Source organism: Copadichromis virginalis, linkage group LG1 (genome assembly GCF_057382275.1).
Source record: "Copadichromis virginalis isolate Kocher_CV1m ecotype Utaka linkage group LG1, C_Virginalis_male_GT1.1, whole genome shotgun sequence".
Lineage (NCBI taxonomy): Eukaryota > Metazoa > Chordata > Actinopteri > Cichliformes > Cichlidae > Copadichromis > Copadichromis virginalis.
In genome coordinates this window covers 24,327,946-24,344,942 of record NC_140618.1, presented here as the reverse complement: position 1 = coordinate 24,344,942, position 16,997 = coordinate 24,327,946, and the positions used below count along the sequence as shown (strand labels likewise).

Below are 16,997 nucleotides of genomic sequence, written 5' to 3'. Positions count from 1 at the left end.
CAGCTCTCCGCGGTGAGTTTGCACCACAGCGTCGGGTTGCCCGCCGCGGCTCCGGGGGCGTAGTGGTGGAGATGGCGCAGACCTCAGCGACACAGCGGGATGGCGAGGGCTAGCCGTCAGAGGAGGAAAGTCCACAGGATCCAGGACATTGAATTGACATTGAACATGGCCAAGAAGACAAGAAACATGACAGACTATCACAGAAGACCTAAGTGAAACATAAATAAACTAAAGGCAACCAAAAGATAATCCAATTACTCAACATAATAAAGGAATAACTTAAGAACTCAAAACGTAAACTGAAAACGCTGGGCCAGAGACCCAGGACCGTGACAACAAATGGGGTCAGTTATGAGTAAGTGAGTTTTAGTGTTATGCCTCAGCCATTCAGATGAATACAAAGGGGTGCTTTATTCCTCATATGACAAATTCAAACAGGCTACTACTGCGCTTTATGAACAATCATCTATTCTGATACTGAAACATTCTTATTTGGCAATCCTGAATTGCTCATATGTAAGAACTCTAGATAAATACTGTTATTATGTTACTCTGGCATTTTTATTTTCTAAATCATATGTGCATGTGAGCTCTATGCCTTAAAGGTAATAGATCTTAAAGGCATAGATCCAGTTATCTCCCTTGATAACAAGTGACCTGTGAAGTATGCGGGCTGAGCTGATTTATGTGGCTTCTTCCTAAACTCCCTTTCTCTAGTCTTTCACAAAGAAAGCCTTGTTGTTCAACATTTTATTAATAAATGGTATTAATCGGAATCTAAACCTGTGTCATGTCCTTCTTTGTGTTCAGCCTTTGCCTTTGCCCAAACCAGTATCTTGTAGTGTGGCTTGAGGCCTGTCAAACCATAAAGCTCTCCTCTGTAGCACCCCCGTTCTGTCAGCTCCAGACTTTTGCACACCATTCAAGCTGTCTGTTGACTCTAGTGGAGTTGGAGTTACTGCTGTTTTGTTACAGGAAGATTCCTTCGGCACTGGTCACCCAGTTTCCTCCTGCTTGGTGTGAGTATAATACAACTGAAAGGGAAGCCCGAGCAGCCCTTTGGGCCTTTCAACATTTCAAGATTTTTAACACCACGGTCATTAATAGTCTTTACAGACCACAACATCAGCTCTGTTTATTGCCTGGTATTTTTAGTGGAAGAGTGGTAACAACTTCATTGGGGTTGTCAGGTAGGTGATGGTCCAATCCTGAGTGTTTTGTTGATTTATTTCCAACAACACCTCTTGAAGGGTGATGTCACCCAACATCCACAAGGATGCCTTGGTAAGCTAATTGTTTCAGCATAGTTTAAGTTTATCTGCCTCTCCAACTATATCTTACAGGAACTATAACATCTTCTGAGAAGACGACCATGACCAGATGCTTGATGGTCCAGGGAATGGGGGAGCGAAGACACTTGTGGTTATTCACTTTCCTTCTAGGATAATCACCAGTTGTTGCAAGACCTGATTGTGTGTACAGGTGTAGCAGCCTCGGGACAGGCTGGTTTTTGTAAAGATGTGCCTCAGAGTTGCAGGAGTTTGGATGAGAGTACACATTACACAGTACACGGCATCTTCTCCCACCCACTGATTTAAGTTTTGGGATGTCAGATGGATAAATAATGATCAACAAAACCTTCCCAATCTAAGCCTTTGTTGGATCACTCCTTGTGCTGTGGCTGTGGCCTTTAGACCCAATTGTAACCATATAAATCAAACAGAAATGGTAGCAAGTTTGTTTTTTCACTATTAGAATTTCCAAAGCGTTAGTGGAGACAGAGATCTTATTTCATTTAGTTTTTGTTTGTTGTTTCAATTCATTTTAGTTTAAGTTAGTTCCCATAGTGAGTTTCCATGTTTCAGTGTAGCTTAACTGTTTGAAAATGTTTAGTTTTAGTTTCGTTTTTATTAGTTCAGTGTTATTGTAATACCTACTGATACTGGAAAATCGGTATCGGTGTTAAAATCTAAAATATTTTTGAAAGCAGTTAACTCACAGCCTTGGAGACCTTTAAAAACTCAGTAAACATGTCCATCAAAGCCCTTTTTTATAACATATTTTACTAAATTAACAAATCCTATTACTAAATGTTGTTATTTCATTTTGTTAATTTATCACATCGCAAAACCGTTTCAGTTAATTTTATCTGTTAATTTTTCTGAAATTCTAGCGTTTATTTTATTTTAGTTAACTGGAATGCCCGTTTTCCACATCTAGTTTTATTTTTACATTTTGGTTAACCGTAATAACCTCGTGGTGAAGACGGATTTCTGAGCAATAGCATCATCTACTGGAGACCTGCTAAATACCACTATTGTTGGACACAAATGTATTTACAATAATGATAATAATGATAATAAAACCCTGATCAATCAAATAGTATAACTTATATTTTCACTTTTCACTTTAAAACTTCGGTAAAATCAGTAATACTTATATTTTTAAAATATACACTCATTATGCATTTGTTGCTAAAAACGAGGAATTATAGGTTAAATTAACACCGAATAGTAAGTGTAAATGACAGAAACCAGTAAAATGTTTGCCCCGAGTCAATTATTGATATCACAATGTTCTCCATCAGCTGTTTAAAGAAAGAAAAAACTGCCATTACGTCACTTACTGGAACGTGGCCAGAAGGACAACTAGATATTTTGACCCCATGTCAGTGCCATAAAACAGTCTGATCTGTGCAAACTTTTTTACACTCATATATATCAATAAAAGTTTTAGTTTATTCAATAAAGGCGGTCCTCATCAATAATAAATATTAAACAAATGAATAAAAGCACATTACAATAAGTGAAATAGCAGAGGAGAAACACGGGGTTCCGGCGGGCCGCGGCAGACGAAGAATGTAACGCACCCTTGGCCACTCGGATGAAGGCGGTGCTACTGGTGGCCAAGCAGCAGGGCCTTGCCTTTGTGGTTGTAGAAAGAGAAGATGGCTCCCGTTTTGGAGAAACAGCTCCCGGGCGCAGCTGGGACAGGAGACAACAACAACGAAGAGGAAGAAGGGCAAACTCTCTGGCAAGTCCTGCTACTCTTTTAACGACTTCATGCTTCCGCAGGGCCTTCTCAGAACAGCACAGCCGCCATGGTTCTGCTTTGTCACTGCCGGTTTTTCCCTATCAAACACCGGCCCGGCTAGTACCAACGTTAGCACTAACTGAAGATGAGCGGTCAGTCTGTTAGCAGATCAGCTAACATCGGCTAGCAGGTTTGCTGCTGCTCCTCCTGATGTTAAGCTAACACTGCCTTGTAGTTACCTAGCAGAGTTTTACTAATACAGTGAACGTTAGACACTTTCCAGGGCGCCATTCAAATAACTAGTACCTTGATAGTTTATGTCAAGATAAGAGCTAAATACTAGTTAGCGTCTTGATGCAGGATACAGTAAGCTAATAGTAACGTAAACCTTAGAAACCCGTTAACTTAAAGAGAAACGCAAAAAAAAAAACATGATAGCGTCTTTAGATAATAGTTGCTCCTCGGTAAATTCATGGATCCAGGATTGAGCTACTTAATTCTGTCGTACCGGTCAATGGAAACGAATTATCATTTCCTGCTTCTGTGCTGTCTTGGAGTCATCATTGGACCGGCTCAAAGAGTCAAAAAGTGATCGTAATCAATGAAGTTAAGGTGTGTCCAACTAGTTACCGGTTAACAGTTTTGACACCACGTTTGACTGCTCTGAGATGAGGAGCTGCTGTCAGTCTGATCACAGTCAGTGTGACTTGTATATAAAAATCTACCTGTCTTTTTCTTATCTGTAGGTCCTCAATACTGAGTGAAGTTTCAACTAGATCGAGTTCAAAATTGCCTTCAGGAAAAAATATCCTGATATTTGGTGAGTATTGGTTACATGTGTGAAAATTGAAGTTTCTGCAGTTTATTTGTGCTGGTCAACCCTGAGAGGTAGAAGAGGGCAAAGCAGCTGCAAAATCTAATGATTGCACGTTTCTGAATTGCACTTTGAGCTGCTTAACCCCCACCCCGGGCTGAGGTTTGAACTAAAGACAGACATAATAAACAGAAGAATATAGGGTATTCTTCTTGGGTGGGGTCATATTTATTCGAACAGGCCCTCTGAAAATGTGAGAAATGCTGCTTCTCATCAGGCAGGTTTGTGTGAGAGAGTGTACATTGTGGAAAGCCTAGACATCCTCCTTGAAAGGAACGGAAATGCATTTGTGCATTTTTTTTATGTCATATAATTTGTTGTTTAAAAATAACACGAATATAATCTATTTATCTGTATTATGAATAAAATATTTTGCAGGTGAGGATGGTTCAGGAAAGACGACACTCATGGCCAAACTTCAAGGAGCTGAGCACAACAAGAAGGGGAGGGGACTGGAGTATCTGTACTTAAGTGTCCACGATGAGGACAGGGATGGTGAGATTCACTGATGAACCTTGAATGTGGTCTCTGTCATTAATCTGCAGGAACCTTTATAAAATAATTCCACCTTAAAACTGATTATTATTAGTGCTTGTGTTTAACTAGCATTTTACTTTCTTCTTGCAGACCTTACACGCTGTAATGTGTGGATCCTGGATGGGGACCTATACCACAAAGGCCTTCTTAAGTTTGCTGTTACTGCTCAGTCGCTACCTGACTGTCTAGCTGTGTTTGTTGTGGATATGTCACGACCTTGGACCACTATGGAGTCGCTGCAGAAGTGGGCCAGTGTCCTGCGCGACCATGTGGACAAGCTCAAGATTCCACCTGAGAACATGAGAGAAATGGAGCAGAAGAGTAAGTTACATATACACCAATAATAAATGCATATACAGCAATAATAAACGCAAGGCTTGTATTTAGAACACCCCCCCCCCCCCCCCCCCCACACACACACACACACACATACACTCTTGTTGATCTAGCTTTACATTCATACCTGCATTCATGCACGTAGCTTATAGAGTGAAAAACTAACATCCCCTGAAACCTCAGCATTAGAAATGTGTACATTTTGGTCAAGTAGCTGGCATCGGTCATGGTTGAGCATTTCAAAAGACACATTCAGATTGTTAAAATATCAATAACTAGCATATCTCCAAATAGATCTGTTTTGTTGAAGCAGATCCACTTATTGAAATGGCGATTTGTTATAATCTGGTCATTTTCCTTCATATATCAAAGTGCAAAAATCTGACTTGAACTGACTCTTTAAGGCGAAAACGTAAAGGAAAAAAACAAATGTGCCTAAAGCATCCCATGGTGGATGCAATGGTAGTGTTACATAATAACCGCTGGACTCCTTGCTGATTGGTTGCTGTATAGCATCGAAGGCAAGGACTGTATGTTATTACACTTTGCTGAGGTGGATTCCAGGTCATCATCAGAGAGGCCCATGATCCTCAGCTGTGTGCTCTTGCTGGAGGCAAGTTCTGCAGATCAATGACTGTGATGCACTCAGATGTTGTTCTCCTGTTAATTTTAGAATTGGGGCATCTCATGCTTATGAACGCTTCTTTTGTATTTGGAAAGATTGTTGGTATTCAGATAAGTTTATTTCAGCCTCCAGGGTTTGCTCAATGTTCTTGTCAGCTCCCAAACATTGCCTGCTGCTTTTGCTCTTAAAAGTGCCAAAAGAGATTGGACAGAGAAGTAAAACTGGTTATATGCTAGATGAGTTTGACAGCACAGGTTCAGAGAGATTGTCACTGTGTAACATGCCAACACAAGTAGCCTTGTCTGCAGAAAAACGTGTGAAAAAGAAAAGAGAAGCTGCTCAATAACTGATGACTAAAGCGCACTGAATTGCTTTCTGTCATTTTGTCCACTAATAATTGGTTTAATGACTTTCAGTTAGCCCACAAGTTTGCTTTCGCTTTGAGTAGTTGTATTGGAATAAAATTACAATTGGCTGATATAATGTAGCAGAAAGCTTTCCTACCTGGAATGTAGACCTCATACCCTGTGTGGATTGCTGTTTTGTGACTACTGTTGTTGTTGGTGGTGGTGGTGTTGTGTTTACTATTTGGTCCGTTTTGGGTGACTGACTTGTTTGTCAGACTTCTCTTAACATTTCATTTTTGATGATCCCTGTCCAATTTAGCCAAGGCCTCTCAACGAAATAAAGGATCTTCTGGCATGTAAACGATAATGTAAATAGCAGATGGTGAGGACTAGTCAGATTTTAAACGTGTGACCACGAGTGTTTGAGTGAGAGTCAGACCGACAGACTGGAAGTGTGTGAGTGGCTTTTGTCCAGGGAGTCTTGCAGTCATCTTGCATCATGGTTTCCTCCCCTCTTACAGCAGCGTCAGGGACAGGAAGGGACGTAACTCAAAATTCAGTGGGCTGGACGTTCTGACTCGTGCTCTGTTCTGCTGTAAATAAAGTAGGCTGGCTGCTGGAATCATCTCAAACTAAATAACAGGATAAACCTACTGCTTCTCTACCGCTCGTTGAATGGAAAACTATTTGCGTCCATGACTTCTGTTAGTAATAGGCTTGTTTATCTGCAGTTGCAGTAATTATGTTTTGAGGCAGTTTTTGTATATAATAAACAGTTGAAGAGCATTGTAGAAGTTCAGTTTGACTTAACAATAGCATCCAAGACCAAATGTTATTAGGTGAAATTAGTCTGGCCATAAGACTACTTTATTTTTAGCTGAAGTTGAACTTTTACTGACATCAAGTGTATACCTTCGAATTTAGAAAGAATATATACTGATTGGTGCTTTTGCAGTACTTAAAATGTAGTACACACAAAGTATTTGAAAAGTCCTTAATGAAGACCGCTGATGCATTTTGACCTCACCCTTGTTTGTGGAACAGATAAGTAGGTCTTAGTGGGGCAAAGTCTGTCTCTTTAATGTTTTTATTTTAAAGTGACAGTCCACCAATCATCTCTCCTTTCAGCATTAAATGTTGCTGTTTTGAAATCACTGCAAAATGTCATGTTTCTGTACATGCTGCCCAAAGTAATATATTTTTTCTTTCCATTTACTTACAATATTCTCAGCCTTAATCAGTTGTACCAAATAACTTTTAAGGGGTTTTTTGTGTGTGTGTGTTGCAAACAAAGGAAAGTTGAGACGCGGCTCACATTATCTCGGGTGTTGCATGCATGGTTGTCATAAAACTTGAAGCTGCCTTAATTCAGGCTTTTTTTGTCTTTCCTGTGTTCTGATAAAATCAAAATGTTTAGTATTGCTGTCTTTTATTTTGTCTTGTCTTATCTTATCTATGCCTTTAAAACTCAGACTTAAAAAAAACATTGTCTTTATATATGAAAGCATTAGGGGTTTGAGGCTTGAATCTATCTTTTCAAAGTCTTCCAGTATAGGCCAAGCATAATGTGAACAGCATTCATCATTGCTTTGACCAAGTGTGTGATCAGGTCTTTTTCAATAAATTTACTACATTTTGGAATGTTTGGATCCTTTGGTAGTCCCATTTGGCCTATGAACTTTTTGTGCATACGTACTGGATTTGTGCAGCTGTGCATCTTAAGAAGGGTTCTCGTAGCTTTTCAGACCAGTTCTCATCCCCTGTATAAAATTCTTTGCCTGAAAGTAAAGGGCTTGACTCTAAACACCAAGTCAATCTGGCTTTAGCTTTTGAGGAAATAGGCCATGGCTTCCTGCGTAAACCCCCACCCTTCACACTGCAGCTTTGTAAATGTCTGGACAGCTGGGATCAGCACAAGAGGAAAATAAAGGATGTCTTTTTCTGTCTTTGAACAAGGCATGTTATTTAACTGGAAATGTAACATTGTAATTTTCTTTCTGTGATGCTACACAATGTATACACAGCAGTGACTACTTGTGTGAACATTTAAATTTAGACTGTCACTAGGCAGACATAGCCTTATCCTGATATACCACTAAGCTTTATTTGTGTTGACTCTATGATCTAATCTGAGGAACACAGTTTGAGGCCTTGCACAGCAATTAAAACTGCTATAAAACAAAGTTTATAGTGCTGAAGAAGCTGCAAGTGGCTCATTGCTCTTTCCAAAGTTACAAGCAAAGATAATGTGCACCTATAAAATGCTGTCAGTGCTACAGAGTCCCTGAGGTCAGACCACATTTGTCACCTTAGTGTTGTTTATATTTTAGGGCTTTTTTTGTCAGTGCTGAAGTGCTAGATGCCAGGCGAGGAGAATGGAAAGGAAAAAATAAAAACAGTGGGTCGAGACACTGAATACTGAACTAATTTTCTTTATTTCTATAGATCTGGAGCTTTGCGTTCACTAATACACACAATTTACCCTTTTTTCCCCTTTATTTTGTCTTCTAGTGATAAAAGCCTTCCAAGAGTACACAGAACCAGAGGATGCCACCCCATCCTCCCCACAGAGACGAGCCCCAACAGCAGGAGAGGATGAGGACGTTGTGTTACCACTAGGGGAAAACACACTCACGCACAACCTGGGCATTCCAGTGCTAATAGTTTGCACAAAGGTATAAACCGCTTAAACCAACCAGAATGTCACATTTGAAGCCGTTTACAAATGTTGCTATAAAAAGCTTTTTAGAAGTACTTGTTTCTGAGATGTAACAGAGCCAAAACTTGGAATCTTAATGATAATTAATCTTGGTAATGTATTACAACATTGTTTCTTTTACTACACAAGAAGGAACAGCTGCTGGTCATCTAAAAAGCTACTTGTTGCGTCTGTGCCTCTACAGTTTCAGTTTTGGGAGTTAAACTTACCGTACAATCTATTTCCCCAGCGAGGCTTTGATTTCTGTTGAGGGCATGGATGCATTTCATTCAGGAGCTTCTTAACATGCTGATAATTTAACTGTGTCCTCAGAAAAGTCTAAGGATACCTGTTTTAGGTTAAGCTATTTTGGACAATCTCTAGATAATGCCAGAAGCATCCTGTCCTTGGCTGCTGCCATGATTTTTGTTTGTAGCCACCTGTGTTCGTGATCTATAGATTTTCTAAACTGGCTTTTTGTATCACAGCCAGGAGATCAATAGCTCCTTCTATTTAGGACTGAGTCGTCTGCCATAAACAGGCAAAGGAAACCTTCTTTAACACCCTGATATCTGTTCTTCTAGCTGTTCTATGTGATTGAATTCCCACACTAGTGAGCATATTTGGCCTAAAATCCCATGTGGAGACCATCCCCACTGATGCATTTATCTGTGTTCTTACTTTTATGCTGTGCTTTGTGAGGCAGTATTTACTAATAAAAAGTTACCATTATACTTGCCTGTTAATCCTCTAGGCAAAGACGGGTGCTGAAAAGCACAAGGTAGCCATCAGCAGAGCTTCACATGCTAGCTGTGGCTGGAACATGGGGAATGTGCCTTTTTTTTTATTTTATATTAATTTTTTTTATCATTGGGGCCTCTGAATAGCTCTTGTCAGAGGAAAAACTACTAAATCTGGATAAAATGTCTGTTCGATATCTCAAAGATATTTCAAAAGACTCAAAATGTCTTTTCTTCTCCAACCCACAACATCTCCAACTCTCAGAGAAAAGGTTATGAAACAAGAAGTTCGCCTACACTCACAGGAGTGTACCACTCTACTCTGCTCAGTTATCTGTCCCTCAGATATCTGTTATCGCAGATTAGACGGCTGGCCAAATGGTTGACTAACTTTAAAAACCAGTGTGTTATTTGGTTTTAATTGTCTGCCACTAAAATCTTCTATTTCTTTCTTTATATCAATAATTTTTGCTTCAATTCTTAAGTGTGATGCAGTCAGCGTACTAGAGAAGGAGCACGACTACAGAGACGAGCATTTCGACTTCATCCAATCCCACATCAGGCGATTTTGCTTACATTGTATCCTTGTTTTTAATGCATGTCTTTTTTTTATTAAATTTTTTTTTTTTTACTCTTGAGCTCTGCCATACCTTGAATTTCTGTATGTGGCTTAATATCAATTAATATATGACACTAACCCAACAACTGCTGCCTTAACTTAACCGAACAGATGGAGCAGGTCTGATCTATACCTCAGTCAAAGAGGAGAAGAACCTGGATCTGCTTTACAAATATATAGTACATAAACTGTATGACTTTCAGTTCGTCACACCAGCCTTAGTGGTGGAGAAGGATGCAGTGTTCATGTAAGTAAAACTAGTCAACCTTGTCCCAAATATTAAAACCTGTTTGTCATATTTTTAGCAAACAGTTTGTGCTGGCATCTGTCTTCAGATCTTTTTGAACAACAATTTAAAAATCTTTTCCTTCTCTTTTAGTCCATCCGGATGGGATAACGAGAAGAAAATTGGTATTTTGCATGAAAACTTCACAACAGTCAGACCAGAAGATCCATTTGAAGATTTTATCACAAAGCCTCCAGTACGAAAGGTATAAAAATGCAAATATTGACCAAACGTAAAAGTTACAAAAATGCAGAAGTATTCCAGAGCTTTTTGCTCTGTTCTTCTCCTTTTTAATGGCATTCTTGTTTCCTTTGCTCTTCTTAACAGCTGGTTCATGACAAAGAGATAAATGCAGAGGATGAGCAGGTTTTCCTGATGAAGCAGCAGGTAGATGTGGCCTTCTCCCCATTTATCATTATTTCTGTCACCAGCCAGTGAGCTTGATATGCGTTTGTTTGTTGTTAGTTTCTGATTTTGATCTAAGCAGGATCTCAAAATCAGGTCAGATATCTTTCACTGGTAAAAAAAAAAAAAAAAAGGATCAGTCCTTTCTAACATATTTGCAGTGATCTGCTGCTTTCACTGTTAAACAGTGTTTTATACTGCAGCCGTGTTGATATGAAACTGTCACATGATATGAAACATTACCCTCACTTCCTATTTTGTGAGAAAAAAATAAACCAGGAAGACAATTTTAAAAAAACGTAACTGAAGTTGCAGGTTAGTATTGCCCAGTGCTTTAAGTTCCTTCTACTGCACTAAATGCCCCCTTTATTTATTAATTTGTCACAGTTTTCTTGCATACATTTGTCTTTGATATTTTCAGAATGAAAGAAGTTGTATCAAAATATGTTACCTGAAAATAAAGGATAGGGAAAACCTGTTGATATACTAGTAATATAACAGAAATTGCATCTAACTCAAGCTTTTCTTTTCTTTTTTAGTCTTTATTAGCAAAGCAGCCAGCCACACCAACAAGAGGAGCAACGGTAAGTGTCTTAAGGTTCCTCAAATGTGAAATGTAATTCTTTTTTTTTTCTTTTTTTCTCTGGATAGAAAAACGTGAGCTGCTTTTTTTTTGTGGCCACGCTTTTATTCTGGTGCCTGTGTTTTAGGAGTCTCCAGGACGGACAGCCTCAGGGTCTCCACGGCCTGCAGGCCGTGCCGGACAGACAGCCGTAGCCAGTGGCTCACCAATGACCTCTGTCAAGAAGCCTGACCCTAACATGAAACGTATGTTTGAAAGGAATACAATTTCAAATGTCAATTAATGAGAATCACACTTTACATTCCAGTACACCCTAATTTCTGATGTTTTGTTATGTAGACTCACTTTTGAGATAGAAAGGGTATTAAAGATTCTCTTTTGTCATCCATATTATTTGAAATCAAAGAAAAAGAACAGATTTTCACTTATGTTTTTGCTGTATGAACATTGAGCAAGTTGTGAAGTACTGCCCTCTAGAGGTAACACTACAAGAATTCCCACAATGGTGGAACTGTTCAGGTCACACATTTCCCATTATTATATATACAGTCAGGGTTTAGTGTATTCTAATTTTTTAATGTCAGTCTATTAACTATATTGAATAGTTTTTTTTTCTTGGTTTGTAGGAACATAACTCTTTCAAAATAAAATATTGTAGAATATTTTGTTTGAAAAGAAAGATAAATAGTTCCCATATTGGTGCCAAACACCACTCAGTGATGGGCAGTGAGGAGCTTTTGTCTTCAATTACACAAGAAAGACTTATTTTGGGGGGAAAAACAAAGTGGATTATATGTGTATATTTATAAACAAGTTCCCTTACCACCACCACCACCATTTCATTTCTCCTACAGCGGGAGCTGCCAATGAGGGAGTGCTGGCTAACTTCTTCAACAGTCTGTTGAGTAAAAAGACTGGAGCCCCTGGGAGCCCAGGAGCTGGAGCAGTGGGAGCTGGAGTGCAAGGCTCTGCCAAGAAAACAGGTACAACCTCTAATTCCAGTGCTTTCACCTCTGATCTCAGTGAAAAACAGAAGTTGCCGATTATTTAACCCCTTCTCTCTCATAGGTTAGCAGTTGATCTCTTACCAAAGCAGTAAGGATTATAGGATGCTGTGTGTTACAGAGTGCGTGCACTCTAAATTACAAACACTTGTTAGAGACTGTGGACCATTTTGCTGTCTGGAGATTTATCTCTACAGCCTGAGTGAGAAGGTTAAAGCAGGAGAAAAAAGTTGTCCTTAGACTGAACTTCTGACAGCTGAGGAAACTTGTGGCAGGCCTGTATTGATCATCCCACCCATCATAACTGCATCTCACTCACACCATGCCTTGTCCTGCCGCTTTTGAGCTCTATTAATTAATCTTTTTTTTAACTTAGGTAACATTTTTTTCTTTGTTATATTAAATGTAACAAAGTCAAATATTGGCTGTGCGATAGCTTGATTGTACCCCGTGAAACATGAGAGAAATGATTGCGTAACTCATCTCTGCCTGAGAACACTAACATGTACTCTTTGTTCCAGCGCTGAGCAGTGTTAACATCTCTGCAACAGGATAATGCATGTTCCTTTTGTCTGATGATTAGTTTTGCATGTGTGCGTGTTAACTGTGGCAGCAAGCCACCAACCTCCAGCATGGGAACGCATCACCATTCAAACTGCATCCATCCATCCATCTGCTTGCCATAGAAAGCTGTTTTTATGAGCAGGCGCAGAAGCTACAGGAGATTACTTTTGGGCTTTGTCTCCTGTCTTTTTTTCCAAGGGCAGAAGCCGGGTTTGACTGATGTCCAGGCTGAGTTGGACCGGATGACTCGCAAGCAAGACTCCATGGTTTCAGCTAACAATATACCACCGCAGACAGAGAACGAAGCGTGAAGGCAACAAAAACAGCTGCATCGTCCAGTTAATACTCTGGAAAAATATATGTACATGTGAGCATAAAAAAACAAAACAAAAAAAAATTGACCAAATTCCTAACGCCTGTATCAGTCAGCACACAGTGGTTTCACTGAATGAGATTCAAAGGCTATCAGAAGGTTGGAGAGGGAGTGGAGATGAGAAGAGAAAGAGAACATAAAAGGAGGTATTAATGAAAAAAGTGCTGAAGGCTTGGCTTTTTCTATCCTCTCTTCCACTGTAAATGTTATTTTGTAAGTTTAGGGAAATGTGTGCACACTCCCTGGCAGTCAGCCTGACCTGCTGGGCTGAAGGCCCCCCAGATTCTGGGCTCATACACTCTACTCATAGGTTTAAGAGTGGCAATATACTGGTTCCTCTGGTTTCGCTTGTCATACTGAAGGAATTTGGTTGCATTTGGAAAAGTATTTAAATATATTCATTAATAAATTCAAATACTTGCAAGCATATGTAATATTTACAAAACAATGTTGGATATGATACTGATGTATTTATACAAACCTCCTCCTTTTTTATTTCATGTTGTGCACCATTTATCGGTTTAAAGAAAAGGCTCATCGTAACATGTAAAAATGCCACTGACACCATGACACTAATATGACATGTTCAGTTAGCGGATAGCATATCAGTCGCCCTAGTCATCTCGAAGGATTCTGTAAATACGAATACAAAAAAAATTATTCAGGTTAACTTGATTTTGTATAAAGCGCTTTTTTTGTCCAAATTCTTAAGATAGCTTCTTTGAATAAAATGGTTTGACAAGAAGTTAGAGGTCGCAGCAGAATTGCTTCTTTAGCTACAGGTGGGTATATTTGGGGGAGGGGATGGGGCAGCATCTTTCCTACTATAACTCCTAAGTGCCTCGCACAGTTAGCTGTTTGTGTCATAGTAGAGGTGCTTGTCTGCACAGGAGGAAACGCACTTGTAGCACCATCGGTTCAAAGGTTTTTTTATCAATTTCTCGTCATCCAAATAATTTATTTCGTTTTACTTTTTTTTTTTTTTTTAATGTACAACAAGCCTGTGGTCGCTTCTATTCTTCAGAAATACGATTTCTGTGGCCTAGTTCATAATGTTTAGAGATTGAATGCCTTCATAAAAACTGTAAGGCTGCTGATACTGAGAAGGAACCACACGATGGAACCTTTGGGTCCCCCAGACTTACTGTGGTTGAAACCACTCATTTGCAGCCAAAGCACACAGGCACACACACAAAATTACCTGCTGTGGTTTGAACAAAATGAGATTTTCTAACATTCAGTGTTAGACACCACTGTCGTCCTCTGGTCTCACATGTTTTGCTCTCGCTGTGTTTTGCATGTCAGTTTAAACATTCCCAGTTTCTACGTGAAGTAGCTGTAGAAGCTCATCCCTGTAGAAAACCTGTTGTTGTTTTGGTTCGGGGTTTTTGTTTTGTTTTTCAGATCAGGTCTTTTGTTTTTTCCGGCCCTTTTTAGTGCCCATTTAAGATGACAACCTTTGCCTTCAATGTACAGCTAACAGTTTATCACAACAGGCACCCTGCCTTCACGGGAAAGCTCCTAATTAATTTGTGTGTCCTTAAGGGGTTGCTTAAATGTCTTGTGTCATTTCTATGCTTTTTTTTTTTTTATCAAAAATTATACTGTACCATATCAAATTGTCTGTATAATATTTATGGTTTCATGATACCATAATCAAAATGAAATGTACATTTTCATTCTTAAATCTCTATACAAGGCCCTACTTAATCCCATGGATGGTGTATTTCAGTAACTTTTGCAGAATGAATGGCAAGTGATAGGAGAGCAGCTATTTGCTACAAATAGCCAAAAAAGAAAAATGAAAACTGGAGTGAATTGGAACAGAACCAAAGATGCATATTATCTGCATTTGTAGTCATCCATAAGATTAACCAGCGGCCTTTTTTTGTTTGTTTCTTTTGTCCAACTCTTGCATAGAGCCCTTGCATTCCAAACCTCAGACTGGCCTATAACATTTTTTTAAGTAACACCCTGTAAAATGGTAGAAATGTCTTTCTCTATTAAGCTGTGTCTGGAGTTTCAGCAGACAGAAGGGGGCGTACCATAATTGTGTTTTGGCTGTTGAAACTGGTCTTTGAACAGTCAGCAGGTTTTTTGTTCAAACATTCGCTCTGTAAGGGAATAGCAGTGTACCGTCTGCTTCGTGCATTGTCACAGTGATTCAACACAGCAGTTCTGGGTTTACTTTGAACAAAATGAAGCTCTTATTGTTTTTACTTTGCTTTGTTTTTGTGACTGGTTGGGGGGAAACGTGCACTCGAGGGCCCGTTGCCGACGTGGATGAAGCACAATTTCGGAACAGCCAGGAGCAGCATGGCCGCATTTTGGAATAAGCACTTTTCTTTGGACACTGTTGCTACAGTTGCAGATGCAGAGTGCATCTTTTTCTTTTTGCCTTGCCTCATTTCAGAATGAAACAAGATGTTAACAGAGAAATTGCCATTTTGCTGCTGAGGTTGTTAAATGGGCCCCTTGTGGTTAACTATGGAATAACACATTTCTGCTGGCAATATTGTAACTAATACAAATCCTCTAACAATTGCTGCCAGTACAGCTTTCACTGTAGCTAAACTACGGATAAACCCCCATTTGTTTGCACATTTGGCATTTTTGGTCATGATTTTTCATTTTGTTTCAGAATACAGAGATTCGTCATATCACACTTATGTTTAAAAGAAGTTTGAACTGTAATTTGTCAACAATATGGCCACACTTGTTAAATTTGGCATTTAGCTGAGTGGAATGAAGTGCTCTCTTGCTGCTTGTGCTTGAAAGTTGGACTTGGATTACTTTTTGCTCCCAAGATGGATTTTTGTTTTCTTCTGGTACACAAATTCAGTGGAAAGCAACTTCCTCTTCTCATCCTAACTGAATTGCCTTCGACCACTATCGACAGTCTACATCTATACGAGACTATGAGCTTCTGCTTCCAGTCCTTTTGTATTCAGGATATCAAAACATTGTAAGCACATGGCTGGCTGCACTTTTGTGCCCTGGGATAATTCAGAAGCTTGATTGTATGTCTGTAACACAAATTCTGTAGCCTTCAAGCTGCCATGCGGATTCTAGCTTATTATGCCGACAAAGATAAGGAAAATGTTTATCAGACCCCTGGCTTCAATAAAACCAAGAATCCAAACTTTTGTTGGCTTCCGTGTGTGTGTGTGTGTGTGTGTGTGTGTGTGTGTGTGTGAGAGAGAGTGATGAGAAAGCAACGGTTACAACTTTAAGTCACACACATCAACCTGTGAGATCTACATACCCCTAATCCTAACCCTATATTATAAGAATGTGGTTTTTTTTATTTATTTTTTTGGCATTGGAAATTTTTCTTTCTTGATCCTCGACAATAAGGGGACAAAAATAAATCAATATTTCAGATTTTATTTCGCTCTTTTTTTTTTTTGAAGTGCTTCATTTATCTCTAAAACATTGTGATAACTTCTCACCATGTTCAGGGTTACAACACATTTATACTGTAGTTGTAATTCAATGTATTACACCAGTCACATGCATAGTGTCGGGGTTTTTTATGTTTTATTCCAAATGTTATTTCCAGCATCTTTGGACTTCTGCAATTACCTAGGCAACCTTTAATGCTGCTTAGCGCCACGAGAGAGCAGTAAAGTACGGGGGGGGGGGGGGGGGGGGCTCTACAGCACAGCTTATTCCCCTGAAAAAAAATTAGGCCTATCCTTTCATTTGTTGAAGTTAGACTAACTTTACATATATGGTACGATTTCTAACCTGCATTGACTTCTTTAATAACTCGGTGAAACCAACCTGCTTTATACGCAGAGAATTGGCAACATGTAATTTGAAATATGTCTGTATTTTGTATTAGACATGTTCACATATAAAACGTAAGAGGAAAAAAAAGCTATGTGGATCATGATGGTGATATTCAGTGGGTTTTAAACTCCATATAAAGACAAGCAGCCATACACTGTAATCCCCTTGGGAAAATAGA

General features: G+C 39.2%; 1 protein-coding gene across 3 annotated transcripts; it reads left to right on the top strand.

Annotated features, from left to right (window-relative positions):
• Window positions 1–2,826: 2,826 nt before the first annotated feature.
• Window positions 2,827–16,170, top strand: dync1li2 (dynein, cytoplasmic 1, light intermediate chain 2). Of its 3 annotated transcripts, none has more exons than XM_085455754.1 (13): window positions 2,827–3,033; window positions 3,780–3,853; window positions 4,286–4,402; window positions 4,535–4,765; window positions 8,264–8,427; window positions 9,676–9,769; window positions 9,921–10,056; window positions 10,189–10,300; window positions 10,423–10,482; window positions 11,040–11,084; window positions 11,211–11,328; window positions 11,938–12,066; window positions 12,850–16,170. In XM_085455754.1, the coding sequence occupies exons 1-13, from the start codon at window positions 2,948–2,950 to the stop codon at window positions 12,960–12,962; spliced, it is 1,479 nt and encodes a 492-aa protein (XP_085311880.1). In that variant the 5' UTR covers window positions 2,827–2,947; the 3' UTR covers window positions 12,963–16,170. The 3 variants fall into 3 exon arrangements, with proteins under 3 accessions (XP_085311880.1, XP_085311897.1, XP_085311885.1); XM_085455771.1 differs by having other exon boundaries at window positions 12,855–12,948; XM_085455759.1 differs by lacking the exon at window positions 2,827–3,033 and adding an exon at window positions 3,086–3,645.
• Window positions 16,171–16,997: the final 827 nt, after the last annotated feature.